The sequence below is a fragment of the Podarcis gaigeae genome (genome assembly GCF_964106915.1).
Source record: "Podarcis gaigeae genome assembly, chromosome: 11".
Lineage (NCBI taxonomy): Eukaryota > Metazoa > Chordata > Lepidosauria > Squamata > Lacertidae > Podarcis > Podarcis gaigeae.
This window is the reverse complement of record NC_139687.1, coordinates 15,137,155-15,148,487: the sequence shown is the minus strand read 5'-3', so window position 1 is coordinate 15,148,487 and position 11,333 is coordinate 15,137,155. Positions and strand designations below refer to the sequence as shown.

The 11,333-nt window shown below is 47.4% G+C and overlaps 1 protein-coding gene across 2 annotated transcripts in view; it reads left to right on the top strand.

The window, feature by feature from the left end:
• Positions 1-4,452: 4,452 nt before the first annotated feature.
• ADAMTS19 (ADAM metallopeptidase with thrombospondin type 1 motif 19) overlaps positions 4,453-11,333 on the top strand; it is a 126,349-nt gene continuing 119,468 nt past the window's right edge. Inside the window, exons 1-2 of one of the 2 annotated variants that reach the window (XM_083702219.1) lie at positions 4,453-4,972; positions 9,661-10,265. In XM_083702219.1, coding sequence (XP_083558345.1) covers positions 4,888-4,972; positions 9,661-10,265 — 690 coding nt within the window. In that variant the 5' untranslated portion in view covers positions 4,453-4,887. The remainder of the gene's footprint in view (positions 4,973-9,660; positions 10,266-11,333) is intronic. The other variant, XM_083702218.1, reaches the window with a different exon arrangement.

The window sequence follows — 11,333 nt, the reverse complement described above, 5'->3', positions numbered from 1 at the left end:
TCACGATCTGTCCTTCCAGTGAGCACTCAGGGCTGATTTCCTTAAGAATAGATAGGTTTGATCTTCTTGCAGTCCATGGGACTCTCAAGAGTCTCCTCCAGCACCATAATTCAAAAGCATCAATTCTTCGACGATCAGCCTTCTTTATGGTCCAGCTCTCACTTCCATACATCATTTCTGGGAAAACGATAGCTTTAACTATACGGACCTTTGTTGGCAAGGTGATGTCTCTGCTTTTTAAGATGCTGTCTAGGTTTGTCATTGCTTTTCTCCCAAGAAGCCAGCATCTTTTAATTTCGTGACTGCTGTCACCATCTGCAGTGATCATGGAGCCCAAGAAAGTAATTTCTCTCACTGCCTCCATTTCTTCCCCTTCTATTTACCAGGAGGTGATGGACCCAGTGGCCATGATCTTCCAAAGACTACACATATTATCAAAGGGTTGCCATATTTCAAAAACTTTGCTTTTTTGGGGCCAAAGTTGTTGAAGGAGATTCGCCAAAAACTAGACTTCTGACATGTGTTTGGATTTTCCTGGACATTTCAACGATTTCCGCCTGGACACTGTATCCGACTGCCTTATTCCAGACATATGGCAGCCCTATATCATTATCATTGCCTCAGTTGCAAGGACTTTCCTTGCAGTTGCCCTTTAAAAAATATTATTATAAAGGTTGTGATATTAAATTATGTCTGGGGAAATGCATTAAGGTATTCCCTCCACTTAGTGAATATTGTTTAGAGCTATTATGCTTGATATAACACATCCTTGCTGTGTAGTTTAAGCGGTTCTTGAACATGGAGATCAGAGACCAAGCCTCAAGCAACATTTTGCATCTTGGTGCCTAAACATGTTTTTTTTTTTTGTATATTATTATTATTTTAATTAGGAGCAAGGTTGGGTATTTATTTGTCAACCCTTTTTTATACCTTTTAGGATATCTTTTTGTAATCATAAATTACTGTAGAAATGCCTTCTAAACTTGCCATCCATATCTCCCTTTGCCTTTAATATATAAATCAGTTCAACAGAAGAAGGTTGTGCGCGCACACGTTTTAAATCTGATCTAGGTGGGGGTGTTTGTATCTCTGATGTTATCAAGCTGAATGAATAGTCTCACCAGCCACTTAATCATTTCTAGACTCAGGGAGGCCGAGTCATACATGGTTTCCACAAAGAGTCAAAATACACCTGAACAAGACAAGGTTTTTGTTTTTTTAATAAAACAGTGCTTCCTATCTGTATGTATAGCCATAAAAATGTATTGTAGTACGGTGGACACTCAGGTTGCAAACATGATCCGTGTGGGAGGCATGTCCGCAACCCGCGCGCCCTGCGATTTGGCGCATGTGCAAGTGCTGAAACCCAGAAGTAACCCGTTGCGGTACTTCCAGGTTCAGCACGGTGCGCGACCTGAAGTCATGCAATCCGAAGCGTTTGTAACCTGAGGTATGACTGTAGCATGTAAAGGGACTCTTTTTTGGCACACAGTGCAGGTTTTCGGTTTTGTGGTGTCTCTGTGCGCCATTTCACACTGAAGCGCAGGTTGTAGAACAACTTGGGTCTTTCTGACCTTCTGCAGGGGGCATCAAGGTGGTGCAGCACAATTTTATGCATGCTTTATTTGGAACCTATTCATGTGACCTATGTGTTCACTGCAAAGGAGAACAGATCGCTTGACCAGGTCAAGTCATGAACAAATATATACGTATAGCTTTATGTAAAAATGGACCTAGTGTAAAAAGGTAAAGGTAAAAAGGACCTGTGGACAGTTAAGTCCAGTCAAAGATGACAATGGGGTTGCGGCGCTCATCTCGCTTTCAGGCTGAGGTCATGCGGCCAGCAGGACTAAACTGCTTCCGGCGTAACAGAACACAATGATGGAAACTAGAGCACATGGAAACGGCATTAACCTTCTGAGTTTCTGAGCTCTGGGCTCAGATTAAAACCTACCGCTGCTGGAAGGAAAGGAGGATCTTTTCCTGCCTCCCTATTTCCAGCCACTCTCTGAAGAATGGAGAAGGGACCCTCATAAGAATATTAGGGAGGCGGGCAGGGGAAGAATGGCTTTGCTTTTTGCAGGCTTAAGATGAGGACTAGACCATGTGAAAAAATAACCTAAGATTTTAGCTGTGGTTCATTCATTTTAAGCTTTTGTATTCTTGTTATTAAAAAAAAGTCTGCCTGGACACTCCGTTGCAGAGTCCATAACCTCGGTTTCAGGTGCCACTGAATTCCTAGCTTTCACTTCTCAGTTTCTAACACTGCTGTTTATCTACTTGCACTGGCATGCTTTCAAACTGCTAGGCTGGGACAGAGCGATGGGAGTTCACCCCTTCATGGGGATTCGAACCCTGACCTTCCGACTGGCAAGCCCAAAAGACTCCGTGGTTTAGACCAGTGTTTCCCAAGCTTGGGTCACCAGCTGTTTTTGGACTACAACTCCCATCATCCCTAGCTGGCAAGATCAGTGGACATGGATGATGGGAATTGTAGTCCAAAAGCAGGTGGAGAACCAAGGTTGGGAAACACTGGTTTAGACCATAGCACCACCTGCATCCCACACACCAGTGCAAGTAGATAAATAGGTACTGCTGTGGCGTGAAGGTAAATGGCATTTCTGTGCACTCTGGTTTCCATCACAGTTTTGCGTTGCACCAGAAGCGGTTTAGTCCTGCTGGCCACATGACCCAGAAAGCTCTCTGTGGACAAACGCTGGCTCCCTCGGTGAGCATGTGTGTATCTGCGCCGGGGTGCCAAAGTTATTGCTCTGCTTCTCTGGGTGGCAGGCACGTGAAGCCTCCCGTGGCCAATCACCCCATTATCTTGGTTCCTTCGAAGGGCAAGAGGGGAGAATCATGAGATGCCTTTGCCCCCGCGCTTCGACTTCTGCAGCAGTTACGATAAACACTTATGTCCCTGTGGAGATGGCAGTACCGAATTGGAGGTGCATGCCCTTCTGGCTTGCACTCTGTTTTATAAAGATTTGAGGAATGAAGTTATGACCCCTCTTTTATTGTCCATTCCGGGTTGCCCAACCACTGCCACAGTGCACAGCTGTCAAGCGTCCCTTATTTGAAGGGACAGTCCCTTATTCCCTCTGCTGTTCCTTATTGATGGATGTCCCTTAAATGATGTCCCTTCAATTTCAAAGGAAGCAGCTCCTCTTCCTCCCTACCGGCCAGGGAGGAGGGAGGCTCCAACTGTGTTGCTCACCCAATAAGAAGTCTAAGAATGACTGGGGGTGGAGCTTGCACACCTTGTGCTGATCAAATCGGCTGCATTGCCTGGGGACTCGCCTTTGCTCAGCGCTTCCCAGCGGAGAGGTGACGGTGGTTTTCCTTGAGGCTTTGTTTGGCTGCTGGCTAGGCTTTCTGCCTTTGGCTCAGAGGGGCTCAGAAGTTGAACATACCTGTGCTGAGTGCTCGGATCGGAATCAGATGGATACGTCATCGACGGCCCACTCACCCTTGCCGGCAAAAAGGTCTGTCTGGAGCGGGGGCACATGGTGGGGGAAAAGGAAAGAAGATCTCGGGGGGGGGGGGCTTTTGAATTTGTTTTGGAGGCTCCTTCGATTGACTTATGGGGGAAAAGAAAGGAGCTGGTTGACAAAAATGGTGGGTGACTGGTGATCTCTTGGCGAGGGGGGGAGGCTGTTTGTGTGTGGCTAGTTAATGCAAGCTGAGGGGTTTTTTGAATGCTGGACGCCATTTTGTTGCACGTGGTGCTGCAAACTTTGCAGTGCAAAGCCAGGCCGGGGAGCCATCTTAAGTTGAGGCTGCATAGGCCTTGTGGTGCATGTGATTCAGATTCTATACAGTTGAACCTCTGGTTACAAAGTTGGTTGGACAGTGTTCTCGAAGCTACCAGCACGAGTTTGATCAGACTGCAGGAGGACAGGAAGACTGGAGTGTCTAGAACAGGTGAGGCTGCAGGTCCCTTATTTTCAAGGCTGCTGGTCCCTTATTTTCAAATCTGTAAGTTGACAGCTATGCCACAGTGTCCTTTCTCTTGGCACATCAAGACGAGCAGGTGACAGCAAAGGTTGCAAGGTTCTTAGCTGGGGCAATCAGAATAAGATCCACTATTTGACGATTGATTCAAAACTCTAAAATGTATTTTATATAATTGACTTTTTATTTCTATTCTTTATAAGTCGTATTGTTGTTTTATTGCTATGGCCATGGCTGATGCAAAAAAAGATTCATTCATTCATTCATTCTGCAGCAGCAGTCCGATGTGTCCACTAAAGCCGCCCCCCCTTCTTTGGCCAGACCCATCGCAGACCTACCTGCCCCGCGGCCTCGAACGCACGTGCGCGAAAGGGGCGGGGCCGGCCAGAGCGCCATGCAAATCGGAGCGCCGCCTGTAGCCAATCGGCCGCAGGCGAGCGCCCGGAGTTCGGGGGAGCCCGCGCGTCCGTTTTCAGTCCTCCGCCCACTTGCCACCCAGGGAGAGCTCTCTCCGCGGCTCGCCGGCGGTGCGGATCGGGCCGGGGGTGGGCGGGCGCGCGCGGGACCGGGCGCGCGCGTGTGTATGTGCGGTGACACCACTTCTCCGCTTCTGCTGCTGCCGCTGCCGCTCGGGCGCCTTTTCTGCTTTGCCGCCTTTCTGCAAAGCAGGTCACCCCCAGCGCCTCCTCCTGGGAACCGGAGCGCGCTGCTGCTGCTCCAAAAAAGCCGCTGCTGCTAAGCCCGCTCTCTCTCTCATTTCCCCTCCGGCAAACCGGAGGGAGAGGCGGCTTGGCAAGCTCCACGTCGGGGCGCGAAGAAGCCCTCGGAGGCGATCGGCGGCCAAGCGCTCTCCAAAAACGAAACACCAAACCAAAAGAAAAACACCCGCCACCGGGAGACGAGGGAGGTGATCCGGCCACTTCTCCTCCGTGGATGGAGGAGAGACGAGGGATGCGACTGAGCCGCCTTTGTTGCCTCTTTTATCAGCTGTGCTTCCTGTCAAATGGGATCGCTGCAGGTAATTTCAGCCTTTTCTCTCCCTCTCCCCCCCCCCTCTCTCTCCTAGGGTTGCCATGTTTCAAAAAGTTTAAAAAACAAAACAGGACTCCCCGAAAGTCGTGGAGCTTTTTTTAAGGAAGACCCCAAAATATTGAGCCAAAAAAATGTGACTTGCCTAAGATCCAGGACAAAGCCCCGCATTTCGGAAATCCACCCCCCACCCCCCAACGTAATTTCTGCCTTTGCAATCCCGGCAGCGTCCGGGGAAATACGAACATATGCCAGACCTACTCTCTCCTCCCCCCACAGCCCGGCACGCCTTCTCAATTTTCTCCTTTTTGAATCTTGTCCGTTTAATAAACGGACGCACTTATTCTTCCCAGAGGTGTCCAGATGCTGGATGTTTTACCGGACTGGGCAGGGAAAGGGGCAGGGAGCGGTGGGGCACGAAGTGGGTTTGTGGATAGATTTGTCAGCTCTGCTAGATGAAAGATCTGGATTTGAGGATCCTGGGCGAGCGCAAACTTCTGCACAGGAAGATTCTCGTGTTGCACCAATATCTCTGCGAGTTGTCGGGCTTCAGGTTGGCTGGAATGCCTTGGCCCATCCCGTCACCCAATGCACAGCGCCAGGCGTGGATGTGAGGAACACAGCACTCTGCACATGTTCAGAGTCGGACAGCTCTCCAGTCAGCCGTGCAAACGCTTTATAATTGTTGGCAGTATAAGACTGAAAGTTAAGCCGCCGCTCAAATTAAGCGCTTCTTTTACTAGCCATTATAAAACAGGAGGGAACTCATTCTCTGCTCTCACACCCTAAGACAATATCTTGGTTTGGCATAGTTTAGGAGAATGTGTCCTCCTACAAACGTTTCTTCAAAATGTGTCTTATATAACATTCAGACTGTGAGCTTTCATTTCCTAGGAGTGATCTCTTGTGTTCTCATTACCTATAAGGAGATCTGTGAAGTTTAGGTCTTTAGACACTGTGCTGTAACCGAACACATTAAAAAGTAGAAACGATATATATGTTCGTGGTTTATACCCTATGCTGTATTTTCATGCAGTGCATGCAACATACTTTGCAAATGCAACTGGCCAAGTTAATTCCTATCTCTTCCTCAGTCCCAATGCCTCCTTACCTCTCTCTGGGTTCAAAAGGCAGAACACATGTTCCCCTGAGACAAGAGCTCTCTTAATTTTCTTTCTCTCATATGAATCTCGTCCAAGCATTAAGGGTCAACATTTAATAAATTGAATTACTTCTGTAGCCTTGTTTCCTTTGATGAGCAAGACTAGGTAGTCAATTGCAAGGAAACTCTGTTTCTCTGTACAGTACATTGCCTGCTTCACCTAAGCTAACTGCAGAGCGCTTTGCAGATATTTCCTGTGCAGAGAGGTCTGTTGTTTTGTAAGGCTTTTGCATGAGTAGAAGAATATGCCAGATAGTACTTTCCTTATTGTGTGTAAAAAAAAATCCATATTGCAGAGGAGCCAGGGGGACGTTGGATACGATGGGACGGGACTGCTGAGCATTGAATCTGGCTTGTTCTTGTATAGTAATTTTGCTGTACTCTGGACATCTAGAATACGGCACATGCCACCATGTGAAACGCTAGAAGACTTGACGAATGGCATTCTGCACCTCTTTGTACGGTGTCCTGTTTGCATTTTGTTTTTGTAAGATGTGAATAATAACCATGTAATAACCAACACCTGAAATGCCATAGTGTCCAAAGTGATGGAGGGGGGCTGTGGAATACATGCAGAAGCTTCCCAGTTCAACCCCTGACATCTTCAGGTAGGGCTGAGAGAGGCTCCGCGTATGAAACTCTGGAGAGCAGCTGTGCTGAGCAAAATGGGCCAATGGTCTAGACTTGGCATATGGCAGGTTTCTATGTTCACACAGATTCCCAGTGTCATTCTTACGATGTAATGGTTAGTATTATAAGCGGGGCCAGCGACAAAATGTCTCTTGAGACCGACGGATGCCAACAACAACAATACCCGCAACAAAATGTTGTGATATACAGTCATACCTTGGATCTCGAACACCTTGGTTCCCAAACAAATTGACTCCCAAACGACTGAAACCTGGAAGTGAATGTTCCGATTTTTGAACGATTTTTGGAAGCCAAACATCCGATGGGGCTTCCTCAGCTTCCGATTGGCTGCAGGAGCTTCCTTCAGCCAATCAGAAGCTGTGCTTTGGTTTTTGAACGTTTTGGAAGTCGAATGCACTTCTGGAACAGATTCCATTCGACTTCTAAGGTACAACTGTATCTCCAGCCCACTGGGATCCATCCCTGGGAAATAAGTTTTTCCTCTCCCTTCAACCACAGTCTCCGTCCCACTTCCAGTTCCCGTTTTTCCTCCAACAGTAGAAAAGCCCTGGAAACTGCAGCTCCTTCTGAAGGTTTCTTTCCTCCCTTCCTTTTTTTTTTTAGAAAGAACTTTTTTTAAATTGACATTTTATTTTAAGCTACAAATGTATATACTTCTGCACATCCCCCAGCTATTAAATTACCACAACTTTATTTTCAGGTGGCCCAGTTCCAGACCATACTGATAGCACTTAACCACCCAGCTTCATAATTAGAGGAAATTATTATCATCGTGCTGCAGATGCGGCGATGTGACTGAAAGAAAGTGCCCTGCCTGAAGCCACCTAGTGAGAGAAGCAAAATCAGCCCCTGCTCCACACCCCCTTGAAATATTAAACAGAACTATTAAAATGGAAAATATATCACCCCTATTTAATGCCTTATAATTTAAAAAGAAGCTTTAGGTTATATTTAGTTTAAAAAAGGACGCAGTTTATACTTTGAGAGGAAGTATATTCAACATTGGGCTCTTCTAATCATTCTGTCAGTGCAAGCATTTAACTTGTCTGATGGAATGATCTCCCCTCTCTTCCTCCTGCTTGATCTGGGGGTTCTCAAGACCCCCCCAGATTGGGGGAAGGAAAGGAGGGAAAGTCCAACTGTGCTAGCAGGACCTGTGCTGGCTTCTGCTAGTGCACCTACTTAGTTGAATCTGGTCCTTTATTTTTTAAAACAAGCAACAGTCTTCAACACTGGTGTGAATTTCAGCGTTTTCACCTTTCTTTAACATAGGTGATATATCATCTAGGATCTTATATAGCCTAGCACACGGAAAGGAAAAACACAGCATTCAAATCCAACTCTGTTTGTGTCACTGTGTTGGCCAAGGATGGAGAACCTTTGGTCCTCCAGATGTTGTAACACTCCAGCTTGTTGTACGAATTACCATGCATTTGTAAAAAGCTGGTCATCTAGTGTGGCAGCACCTTCACACTTTAAAACTCTCTGCCTGTTGCATTCTGTTTGGTGCTTGCTAAAAACATTATCATTTAGACAAGCCTAAACAGATGCTTAGAAAGTTGTGAATTTTGACCGGTTGTAGTATTTTAACTTTTTGTATGTTTTTAACTATTGCTGTAATTTTCCCTTGATTTTATTGTTTTGCTTTTTTGTAAACCACTGTGAGGTTTGTTTGTAAAAACAACAACAACAACAACAACAACAACAACAACAACAATTTATTTGAACCATGCCCATCTGACTGGGTTGGCCCAGCCACTCTGGGCATATATAAACTCCCATCATCCTGGACCATTATGTCATTCTGTTGACTACCTTATTTATGTCATTCTGTTGACTACCTTATTTGGTGGCCGGTGTTGTGGCTGGGTCCCACGTCACCTGGCTGAGGGCTAGAGACTGGTGCACTCCCTGCTGTTGCCTTCCCATGCCATTGGCGCTGGGCAGGGCGCCGCTCAATATGCGGTCCTCGCTAACCATTCAGTACCGATGAGGGGCGTGTCCATGGGGAATTTAAACTCCAGTGTGGCGGGGAGGCCGTCCTCTTGCATCCTTCGCATTGGGTAAGCCCTTGTTTAGATGGAGGGAAGGTTGTAGCCTCCTCTTGCCCTTCCTCATTAAGGGCACCCCTTTAAAGGGATCTGGGTGTGTGGATTCTGTCCGATGCCCGGACGTGGGCCAGGGCCATGCCACTACCACAGCGGGGACCCTTTGGGGTGCTCCTTTTTAATGTACGTCTTAGGGCTCCCCCTGTTGGGTGTTTACCCTTAGTTGGACTCCCAGGAGATGGGCAGGAGTCGGGATATAGTCTGGCTTCACCCAGTGCCTAAGCCAAACCGCTCACATCTGTAACCAATAAAGTTGTGGCCTGTTTGAACCCATAAACCAAAATCTGCTTGTTTGTGTGTTTTAGTTATCCACCAGGGGACCGTGGGTCGTGGTGCCTTGGTATGCAATTGGAGACTAACAGAATACAGTGGTACCTCGGGTTAAGTACTTAATTCATTCCGGAGGTCCGTACTTAACCTGAAACTGTTCTTAACCTGAAGCACCACTTTAGCTAATGGGGCCTCCTGCTGCTGCCGCGTCTCCGGAGGCCGATTTCTGTTCTCATCCTGAAGCAAAGTTCTTAACCTGAAGCACTATTTCTGGGTTAGCGGAGTCTGTAACCTGAAGCGTATGTAACCTGAGGTACCACTGTATGGGTAGTTACCTCTTCCCCTCCCCAAGTGTAGTTGAAGCATTGAAATGAAACGGTCACATCTGAAGTCTGGCTCCAATATTGATCTATCATTTGTGGCAACTGTTAAGGTCAGGGACTGGTTCTGGCATTAAACTTCAGCCTATCTTTCCCCCCTATGCAGGTCTGCAACCTTTGGGAGACTCTGAGGAGTGGGAGATTGTCTACCCGGCACTATGGAGCAGGGGTCAGCAGGAACCCAATGGAGGCAGCGGTGCAGGAGGCAGCTGCAGCACTGATGGAAACTGTGGGAACAGTAGCAGCAATCTTAGCGCTACCTCTGCATCCACTCAGGTGGTGGGCAGCTCTCGTGAGGTCCGCTCAGTATCTTCCTCATCTGACAGGCAGCCGCAGCCGGTTGGGGAGACCTCTGAGGACGAGGTCTCTGAGGACGAATATGAGTCTCAGGAGTTCTATCACTGGTCTCCTCTTCCTCAGGGATCGAACGCTACTTCTCAGCTGCCCCCTCCCTCGCCTCTGCCGCCTTCTTCGGAGGACGGGGACGAGGTGCTGCTGAGAATACCAGCTTTTGCTCAGGAGCTCTACCTGCTGCTCAAGAGGGACAGTCGCTTCCTGGCCCCAGGCTTTGCAGTGGAAGAACGACTGATGAGCGAGAGGAGGAGTCTTCCGAACTCTGCCCAGACCCAGACAGAGAGATCGTGTTACTACAGCGGGTCTGTGCTCCATTACCCAGGCTCCTTTGCTTCCTTCAGCACTTGTGGTGGTTTGGTAAGGCTTGTAATTTTAGCATTCTCCCAGTCTTGTATGTTTTTTGGGGTGCTTTCTGTTCAGTTGTGGATGAACATATGAGACGACACAGCGATTCTTCAAACAGCTCTTGTTTATTTGCAGAACAGAACTGAACTGAACTGAAGGGTTCAGCCAGCCTGCTTATATAGAGCACCATTAGAACGTAACAGTAACCATTTTCTGTAACTATCCAATCACTGAACGTCACTTTCAATCCCTTATTTGCATTTGTGGACCTGAGTGAAAACTATCTACAGTATCCCCCTGCTGGCCCAGGGTGAGAACTTCAGTACATAACACTTTCTTTCAGCACCTCCTGTATTTTCTCCTTCTTTGGGGAAAAGGTTATTCTTTGTGCTGTCCTTTACACATTGTGGCATTCGTATAGAGCCCCTGGTTGTTTCACGGACTATTGACTTGTACACCACTACTTTATCCTTCCGCTGCCACCAATTTTGTGAGGGGGAAACCCAGGGTTCCCCAGTGAAGTATTGAGTCTCAGTCAGGTAGAGTTAACAATGAAGATTAAAGTTTATTTCAAACACAAAAAAGTTTTAAAATAACGCTGTCACTCTATACCCTCTCAGTCTTGTCCCTGTCTCTAACTCACTCTGACTCCTCTATCTCCCCCCCTCCAAAAAAAGAACCAACCAAACTTAACTGTCAAAACCTCTGGGCTGAGCCTCAAAGTCAGGTAGGCTCTGCCTTAGGGATTTCTTATTGGTCAACCTATTAACCCTTTCTCTCCCACAATACAAATGTATCCACATAGAATGGGCAAATGCCACACACATCCCCATGGTTTTACCTGGCTTGCCAGGTAAGGGTTACCCAGTAACCCATCTGTAGTCAGTGCTTCTCTGGGGGCAAAGTCAAACCGGTGCATCAGCAGCACTGAAGTGGCATCCCCACGGCGCAAGCCTGGGCAGAGTGAATGGAGGTGACAAGACCAACCTCTTGGCCTTGTTTATGTGGTCCAAAGAAAAGCAGAGCAGTATGTTTGGCACCAGATTGGCTGCAGAAGTTGCCAGAAGGAGACATACAAGA